This window comes from Nicotiana tomentosiformis, chromosome 9, assembly GCF_000390325.3.
Source record: "Nicotiana tomentosiformis chromosome 9, ASM39032v3, whole genome shotgun sequence".
In the NCBI taxonomy this organism is placed as follows: domain Eukaryota; kingdom Viridiplantae; phylum Streptophyta; class Magnoliopsida; order Solanales; family Solanaceae; genus Nicotiana; species Nicotiana tomentosiformis.
Window position 1 is genome coordinate 112,486,824 of NC_090820.1, and position 10,357 is coordinate 112,497,180.

Sequence of the window (10,357 nt, forward strand, 5' to 3'; positions counted from 1 at the left end):
GCATGGGTGGGTCTTGTAGCAACCTATCCCTCACATTTTCTACACTTTTGTCAAGCCACGACTCAAAGAGGGTCAAAATTCCTCGGCGCGGGCAAATATTGATGAAATTTGCCATGGCCTCAGCCAGATGTTTTCTGAGGTGAATATGATCCAGGCTGGTGAAGGCGCTAGTCGTGCCGATATGCAACTAATTGGCCCAGACACCATGCTCAACAACTGGGAAGCAACTCCTCTCCCCACAAGGAAAGAATCTTGGTAGTTTTCTTTTGCAGCATCTTTTTTGTATTTTTGGGTTACTTTTAGGATAGTAATCCAAACATCTCAGTATGATTATTTTGTTTTGATGTTAACCCTTCTATCCTTTCAAATTCAATGAAATGCAGTTCAATTTCATATTAAGTATTGTATCTTTTCCTTTTCCTAATTCTTGTCATTTTGTTTCCATTTCAGTTTTGTTAATGTCGACTTTAATAACATGACATGCATGCGGAATTCATGTCCAGATCTTAAAAAGCTGTCTAATTTCGAAATAATGTATCAAGAGGTCGAATATGATGAAAATGAGGATGTTGAGGAAATAAAAAGAGAGTTGGAACAATTTGAAAACAAACCTAGACCCAACCTCAATGAAACTGAGCCAATTAATATTGAAGGTCATGAAGAAGTCAAAGAAACAAAGATAAGCATTCACACTAAAAAGGAAACTAGAAATGCCTTGATTCAAATTTTATTTGAGTACAGAGATGTTTTTGCTTGGTCTTATGATGATATGTCGGGTTTAACTGCCGATTTAGTGGTTCATAAGCTTCCCACGTATCCAGATTTTCCACAAGTCCAACAGAAGCAACAAAAATTTAAAACAAACATGAGTGATAAAATCAAAGAGGAACTAATGAAGCAACTGAGCGCCAATGTAGTTAGAGTTGTACAATACACCACCTGGGTGGCAAGTGTTGTGTTTGTGCCAAAGAAGGATGAAATAACCAGAGTCTGTGTTGACTTCAGGTACCTGAACAAAGCAAGCCCAAAGGATAATTTTCCTTTACCAAACATCCACATACTTGTAGATAACTGCGCTAAGCATGAGATACAATCTTTTGTGGATTGCTATGCCGGATACCACCAGATTCTAATGGATGAGGATGATGCAGAAAAGACTGTTTTCATCACTCCATTGGGTACCTATTGTTACAGGGTCATGCCATTCGGTTTAAAGAATACGGGGGAAACTTACATGAGGGCCATGGCCACCAATTTCATTACATGATGCACAAAGATATTGAAGTATATATCGATGATGTCATCATAAAATTAAAGGCACAGGTTGATCACGCGCAATTTGAAAAAGTTCTTCGAACGGCTTTGAAGGTATGACCTTAAGCTCAATCCATCCAAGTGTGCGGTCGGGGTGCCATCTGGGAAACTCTTCGGTTTAATAGTCAGCCGGAGAGGCATCGAATTGGATCCATCTAAGATAAAGTCCATTCGAGATCTGCCACCCCCCGAAGAACAAAATTGAAGTCATGAGTTTTCTTGGGAGATTGAACTACATCAGTAGGTTCATTGCTCAGCTCACAAACACATGCGAGCCCATCTTTAAGTTGCTGAAAAAGGATGTTGCTATCAAGTGGACGGACGATTGCCAAAAAGCTTTTGACATGATCAAAGATTATTTGTCAAAACCCCTTGTACTGGTCCCACCAGAACCTGGTAGGCCTTTGTTTTTATATCTATCAATGATGGATAATTCCTTTGGATGCGTTCTGGGGCAACATGATGCGACATGCAAAAAGGAACAGGCAATCTACTATTTGAGCAAGAAGTTCACCAATTATGAGGTTAAGTATACCCTTTCAGAAAGAACATGTTGTGCCTTGACTTGGGTCACTTAGAAGCTGAGGCATTATCTCTTGGACGACACTAATTACCCCATATCCAGAATAGATCCTTTGAAGTACACCTTTCAAAAGCCAATGCCCACTAGAAGGCTCGCAAAATGGCAGATTCTGCTCACAGAGTTCAACATCGTCTATATCACTCGCACCGCAATAAAAACACAGGCTTTGGCAGATCATTTAGTAGAGAATCCAGTTGATGATGATTACAAGCCACTGAGCACATACTTCCCAGACGAAGAGGTCAACTCAATAGAGGAAATAGTTTCAGATGACATCCGTGTATGGAAAATGTATTTTGATAGGGCTGTCAATATCAAAGAAGTTGGGATCGGGGAAATCCTTATCTCACATATTGGACAACATTACCCTGCAACATCCCGACTTCATTTCTTTTGTACCAATAATATAGCAGAATACGAGGCTTGTATAATGGGTCTAAAAATGGCCCTCGATCTGGATGTGCATGAACTATTGGTTATGGGAGATTCCGACTTGCTTATCCAGCAAGCCCATGGTAAATGGGAGACTCGAGACATCAAGCTTATTCCACACAGACAATGTGTACAAGACCTAAGCAATAGATTCAAATCCATTGAATTCAGGTACATTCCTAGGTTTCACAATGTGCTAGCCGACGCCTTGGCTACTTTAGCCTCGATGTTCCCTTATCCAGGAAATATCCATATTGATCTATTGCAAATCCAAATTCAGAATCAACACGGCTACTGCAACACTACTGAGACAGAGCCAGATGGTAAACCTTGGTATCATGACATAAAACGATTCCTGAAAACAAGGGAATACCGAGAGCATGCCAAGGGATTTAAAAAAAGAACTATAAGGCGGCTCGCAGACGGTTTCTTCCTGAATGGGGACATTTTGTACAAAAGGACCACAGATTTGAACTTATTGAGATGTATAGATGCCAAAGAAGCTGAGCAGATCATGAGTTAAGTGCATTCTGGGGTATACAAACATCACATGAATGGATATGTTTTGGCGAAGAAGATTCTGCAGGCAGGGTATTATTGGCTTACTATGGAGCGAGATTGCTTTAGTTTTGTTCGCAAGTGTCACCAATGCCAGATTCATGGTGACCTGATTCACTCGCCTCCTTCGGAGTTTCATCCCATGTCCTCTCCTTGGACTTTCGTTGCTTGGGGAATGGATGTTATTAGACCAATCGAGCCAATCGAGCCAAAGGCTTCAAATGTGCATAGATTCATTCTGGTCTCCATTGATTACTTCACCAAGAAAGAAGTGGTATACTTTGTTCATTCCAACATCATATGTCGCTTTGGTATCCCAAAGACCATTATCACTGACAATGTAGCCAATCTAAATAGTCATCGGATGAAGGAGGCATGCGAGCAATTTAAAATTATGCATCGCCATTCTACCCCTACCGGCCTAAAGACAATGGAGTCGTCGAAGAGTCTAACAAAAACATCAAGGAGATCCTTATGAAGATGATCCAAGGTTTCAGGCAATGGTATGAAAAGTTGCCTTTTGCTCTTTTAGGATACCTCACGACTGCTCGCACATCTGTGGGTGCAATTTCTTATCTGTTGGTTTATGGAACTGAAGTTGTAATACCGGCTGAAGTTAAAATTCCCTCTCTCCGAATCATTGTGGAATCAGAGATTGAAGACACCGAGTGGGTCAAGACCAGATTAGAACATCTAATGCGGATTGATGAAAATCGGCTAGCAACAGTGTGTTTTGGCGAGTTATACCAGCAAAGAATATCACGCGTTTTTAATAAGAAAGTGCGCCCGAGGCACTTTCAAGTAGGCTAGCTCGTTTTAAAATGCATCCTTCCGCACCAGGTAGAAGCTAAAGGAAAGTTCGCCCCGAACTGGCAAGGACCATACATCATCAAGAAAGTGTTACCAAAAGGGGCTTTGCAGTTGGTGGATGAAGAAGTACTAGTGCCAGACATGACTATTAATGCAGATGCAGTCAAAATATATTATGTTTGATACATAGCCACTATAGAATTTCCACGTATCAATTTTCTCATATCGAGATAACGAAGGCTATCTTTGCTCACTACCCCAAATAAGTGTCACCCTTTTGTTAACCGTTTTGAGCCATATTTGTCTTCGTGGTTTTCCCTCCTTTTGGAACCCATATACGTATAAAAATATTCTTCTGAGTTATTGAACTACATTCGACTTGATTCCGAAAGGATATGTAGGCAGCCTCTCTCTAGGGTTCAGTCACACTAAAACAAAAATTCACAGTCCCCCAAAAGTTGAAATTGGGGCAGATGTTACAATGGTTCGGCGATGGTTTCGCCTGAAAGGTCCCAAAGTTATAATTCAATCCAAATTCTTTTTACCCAAATCCTTTTCAAGACCTTCCGATAAATCAACGGGAATGTTCAAAAATTGGAGGATACAGTCATTTGGATCTGATGCAACCAAAATGAGAGTCTTATTGGTGAAAACCCTCACATGCACCATAGGGCGATGACAAGCAGAGAAAATGAAAATGAGAGAGTCTTGTAGTGAAAACTCACAAAGAGCACTATAAAGTGATTGTAAGAAAAGAAATGAAAGATGTCAGTTAACGAAAACACACAAAGGGCGTTACTAGCTGAATGAAGGTCTTTGATACTCCGGTATGAGCACAACCAAGACAGTTTCAAGATGAACATTTGCGATGGATTTTGAGAATTAGACAGTTTAGACGGATCAAGCGTCCAGTCCAAAATGCATGTCATGATTCATTGAAGTCGGCACATACCTCTAGATAAGTCTCCCTGTTCCTCTCCCTCGAAAGTGGCACCTTTTGTTTAGATACAACTCTTTTTTTCACTTTCAATTGATTTTCTATTTTAACCCATAATTTTTCTTTGAGTCCTTTTTCGGTCTAATCTTGCATCAAAAGCAAAGAAAACAAATGGCTGCAAAACTAACAACAGTTTCCATGTAATACCAATCATAATTTGGGGCATATACGGCATTGATGAAGGCACGAATTCATATGTGATCTCTTTTGATAAGACGAACAAAGCATCTCAAAGAAACTGAAAAGGTCGCCTACGCAAGACTTGCTTCGTGGGAAAAGTTGACAAGCACTACAGACACAAACTCGTACTAGATGCAAGACAACTAAATTTGATTTTAAAGGAAATTTGCCTTGCCTTGGGGACAAGGGTTAGCAGTACCATGGACATCCGGATATGAAACATCCGGGGGCAACATCCGAGAGCCAAGGTCTCCAGGAAGCTATATAGTGTATCCAAGCATCTCAGTACCATACTGGTAGAATCAATTCTTCTACAGCAGTGGTCGTGTCTTCAAGCTCCTTAGGACATCAAGGACGCAAACCAATCACCACTTTGAAAACTCATAATTTTCTTTTGTTTGAAGCAGGAACAAAGCAGTGCAGAATGGCGATTCTCAAAGGATGAATGTCACCAAACGTAAGCTTCTTAAGAATCTCTGTTTTCTTTATTTCAGCATGCATCACTACTGTTCATACCTCCCATTTACGTAGCTTAACTCAGGTAGAACCATTTCCCCTAGGGGATCTAGCTAATTGTTCCGGGTAGAAGTACTCTTCGCTCAGGTTGTTTTATATAGCTCAACTCAGGTAGAACCTTTTCGTCTAGGGGGATCCAGCTCATAGTTCCGGGAAGAAGTACTCTTTGCTCAGGATGTTTTATGTAGCTTAACCCAGGAAGAACCTTTTTTGCCTAAAGGGATCTAGCTTATATTTTCAGGTAGAAGTACTCTTCACTTAGGTTGTTTTACAATAGCTTAAGTTAGGTAGAACCATTTTTGCCTAGGGGGATCCAGCTCATAGTTCCGGGTAGAAGTACTCTTCGCTCAGGTTGTTATACATAGCTTAACTAAGGTAGAACCTTTTTGCCTAGTGGGATCCAACTCATAGTTCCGGGAAGAAGTAATCTTCACCCAAGCATGTTTTACGTAGCTTAACCCGAGTAGAACCTTTTTCGCCTAGAGGGATCCTGCTTAGAGTTCCGGGTATAAGTACTCTTCACTCAGGTTGTTTTACAGTAGCTTAACTTAAGTAGAACCATTTCTCCTAGGGGATCCAGCTCATAGTTTCGGGTAGAAGTACTCTTTGCTCAGGTTGTATTACATAGCTTAACCCAGGCAGAACATTTTCACCTAGGGGGATCCAGCTCATAGTTTCGGGTAGAAGTACTCTTCACTCAGGTTGTTTTACAGTAGCTTAACTCAGGTATAACCATTTCACCTAGGGGGATCCAACTCATAGTTCCGGGTAGAAGTATTCTTCGCTCAGGTTGTTAGACATAGTTTAACTCAGGTAGAACCTTTTCACCTAGGGGATACAGCTCATAGTTCCGGGTAGAAGTACTCTTCACCCAGGTCTATTTTATGTAGCTTAACCTTTTTCACCTAGGGGGATCTAGCTCATATTTCCGGGTAGAAATACTCTTCGCCAATGCCTATTGTACGTAGCTTAACCCGGGTAGAACCTTTTTCGCCTAGGGGGATCTAGCGCATATTTTCGGGTAAAAGTACTCTTTTTCATGCTTGTTTTTTCATAGCTTAACCCAGGTAGAAACTTTTTGCCTAGGGGGATCCAACTCATATTTCCGGGTAGAAGTACTTTTTGCTCAGGCTGTTTTTCGTAGCTTAACCTGGGTAGAACATTTTCGCCTAGGGGGATCTGGCTTATATTTTCGGGTAGAAGTACTCTTCGCTCGGGCTATTTTTCATAGATTAACCTAGGTAGAACATTTTCTCCCAGCTCATATTTCCAGGTAGAAGTACTCTTCGCTCGGGTTGTTATACGTAGCTTAACCTAGGTAGAACATTTTCGCCTAGGGGCACCAAACCATGGTTACATTTCCTTTTCAGTAGTTCAGGGCACCAACCCTTGGTTATATCCCTTTTTTAGTAATACAGGGCGACAACCCATGGTTACATTTCCTTTTTCGGTAATATAGGGCACCAACCCCTAGTTATATCGCTTTTAGTAATACAGGATGCTAACCCCTGGTTACATCCCTTTTCAGTAATACAGGGCGTCAACCCCTAGTTACATTTCTTTTTTTAGTAATACAAGGTACCAACCCCTAGTTAGATCCATTTTCAGTAATATAGGACGCCAACCCCTAGTTACAGTCTCTCTCAGAAATACAGGATGCCAACCCCTGGTTACATTTCCTTACCAGTATATGGTACACCAATCCTTATCGATGTTTTGTAATATAGGGTACACCAATCCCTGGCTGTGTTTTCCAACACATGGTACACCACTACATAGTTGAGTCGAGTTGAAATGTCGGGTACACCACTCCCTAATATCCTTTGCAGTATAAGATACACCAATCCCTGATATCTATGTTAATACGGGGTACACTATTCCCTAGCCATGTTTTCCGACATAAGGTACACCAATCCTTAGTTGAGATACCATTTACACAATCAGGGTACACCATTCCCAAAGAATCATATTTTCCTAGGGTACACAAATCCCGACCTTTTATTGTTTTTAATAATGAATTAGTATAGAATTTTTGTTAAAATAACTCATGAAATTTTTCTACTAAAAATTGGGGCAGAAAATTTTCATTCGTTTGTTTGTTTTGGTGTCTGAACAGGTTTTACCTCGAGGCACAGGGTTCGAGATGACCAAAAGAAGAATTCACAATCGAGAATAAAGAAAAGAAAACAAAAAGAAGTGAATCCAAAATGCAGAAGTCGATGAAAGATGTGGATTACTCAAGACGGTTGAAGTTACGAGCTTTACATTTCCCGTTTTGATCAAAAGAAGTCGTAGAAGAATGAACTAGCACCTGCAGTTTGCAAGCATCAAGGTTCATATCAGAGTCCGCATGAAGAACCAGTCAACACTCAAGATTAAGTTTTAGAAGACTTATGAATAGGAATCTTATAACTCATAGCTGATAAGTTTGTTTAGTTTATTTTGATTTTGTTTTAATAACAGGACCATAGACTGGAGCCTCGACGGAACCTCACCTGACTCTCCAACTAATCATTCCATCACTCTTCGTTTATTTCTTTTCCTTTTGAATAACGGTTTGGTCAAATATTAGTCACATATCTCAAAACTTTTCATGTTTCCAAGCAAAGAGGGGCAGCTGTGAGCACCTAATGTTTGACTATATTTGAATATTTATCACCTTTTACTATGTAAATATTTTTAGAAATTTAATATATATATTTATTAGCTTTGTTACACTTATTTTATATATAGGTTAAAAATTAAAAATAATTTAAAAGGTCAATTATTACTATTCATATTATTTTTATTTTTATTTGTATTTTAAACTAAAATAAATTAAAAACCGGAAAAAAAAAATTAAAATATCGTATGGGAATAAAAAATAGGAAAAGTAGAAGTATGGAATTAAAAAGTAAAAGTAAAATTAGGTGGAAATTATTTTTTAAAAACAAGTAAAAGAAAATGAAAATTTAAAAAAATAAAAGTAAAAAAAAAAGTGAAAATTTAAAAAAATAAAAGTAAAAGAATGTGGAAATTTAAAAAAATTAAAAGTGAAAGAAAGTTGGAATTAAAAAAATAAAAGTAAAGGTAGGTGAAAATGTTTTTAAAAAAAGTAAAAGAAAGTAAAAATTTTAAAAAAAAAAGTAAAAAAAGTGGAAATTAAAACAAAGAAAAGTAAAAAACAAAAAGTGGAAAATAAAAAAAATAAAAGTAAAAAAAGTGAAAAATTTTAAAAATAAAAATAAAGGAAAGTGGGGAATTTATTATTTTTTATAAAAAGAAGAAAAATGAGAAATGGGAATATTTAATTAAAAATATAATAAAATAATTTGTTTAAAAATAAAATTTTGAAAAAAATCCGAATTTCCCCACCCCCCTATAAATAGAAGAGAAGATGTGAAGAAAAAAAAGGAGAGAGGGAGAGAGAGGAGATAATTGAAAAAGCAAAATTCTTCTTTTGCGCTAAGGAAATTTCTACTCGTTTCATTCTTTATTTCTCTTTCTTTCAAAAACTCCAGCAATTTATCACCCTGTTTAAGACCCAAAATGCCTCAAATTCAAGCCTAAAAATACCTTGTGAAGCTTCATTGGTAGTCACCTCTCTCACAACAAAAACCAGCAGCCTCACGAGATACAGTCGAGTTTTGGTTCGGGCTCGAATTTTAGAAGGTTCGTCGCTAGATTTTCTGCTCATTTGCCGATTTGCAGTTGTTTGGCTCAGAATCATTTTTGCATTAATCAATTTTTGAAGGAAAGTTTTTCTTAAAAGTTCATTACTTATCCTCCGTTTGTTAATTATTGCATTATTTTGTGTGATGTTCTTATAGAGGTTCATATGATAATTTTTTATGTGATGACCCAAAAGGTCATCTTATGATTTAGAACTCGAATTTACGCTCTTAAAGCCTTTAAAATCTCATTTTATCCTCCTCGATTTGCATGCGCAGTCCGAGCAGGTTTTCAGAAAGCTTTTATGTTGAAAACTAATGAAAATAAGAATTTTTATCTTAAAAGTTGATTTTAGTTGACTTCGGTCAACATTTTTGATAAACGGGCCCGGATCCGTATTTTGACAGTCCCAATGGGTCTGTATCGAGTAATGGGACCTGGGCGTATGCCCGGAATCGAATTCGGAGGTCCCTTGCTCAAGTTATGAATTTTTGATGAAAATTAATTGTTTTTAAGAATTGATTGATGTTTGGAATTGTTAGTACCGAGTCCGTATTTTGGTTCCGGATCCCGGTACACGTTCAATATGATATTTAAGACTTGTCTGTGAAATTTGGTGAGAAACGGAGTTGATTTGACGTGATACGCACGTCTAGTTGAGAAAATAGAAATTTTAAAGTGTTCTTGAGAATTTCATTTGATTTGGTTCTATATTTTTAGTTCTAGGTATTATTTTGGTGATTCGATCGCGCGAGCAAGTTCGTATGATGTTTTTAGACTTGTGTGCATGTTTGGTTTGGAGCCTTGAGGGCTCGGGTGAGTTTCGGATAGGCCACAGGATGTTTTGGACTTTGAAAATCTGGTATTTTGTTGCAGCAGGTGTTCTAGCATGTCCTTCTTCGCGTTCACGAAGGTACTCTCGCAAATGCGAAGAGTAAACTGGGTAGCTGAAGTTTTCTTCTTCCCGAACGCAAAGCGATGGGGGCGTTACCCTTCACGAACGCGATCAGCTCCTCGCGAACGCGTAGTGTTAGGCACATCTGGGGGAGGGTTGGTCGTTCCTTCATCGCGAACGTGAGCAATGCCTCGCGAATGCGAAGGGCAGGGGGAGTAACCCGTCGCGAACACGATAGTGGCCTCGCGAATGCGATACACACTGTCGCCTAGTGCATAAAACAGAATCAAACATGGGTTTAAGCCATCTCTTCAACATTTTTCAAGAACCAAGTGGGTAAAGACGATTTTCAAGAGTCATTTTCTTCCCCAAAGTGTTTGTAAGTGATTCTAAACCATTTTTTTTCAATTACCCATTACAT

The 10,357-nt window shown here is 38.7% G+C and overlaps 1 protein-coding gene across 1 annotated transcript; it reads left to right on the forward strand.

Moving 5' to 3' along the window:
• Positions 1-1,973: 1,973 nt before the first annotated feature.
• LOC138899373 (uncharacterized) lies at positions 1,974-2,852 on the forward strand. Its single transcript, XM_070185539.1, has one exon. It carries the CDS (start codon positions 1,974-1,976, stop codon positions 2,850-2,852), a length of 879 nt encoding a protein of 292 aa, XP_070041640.1.
• Positions 2,853-10,357: the final 7,505 nt, after the last annotated feature.

Coding starts and splice junctions, on each gene's coding strand:
- LOC138899373 (XM_070185539.1), top strand. CDS start 1,974: ATGCCCACTAGAAGGCTCGCAAAATGGCAGATTCTGCTCACAGAGTTC.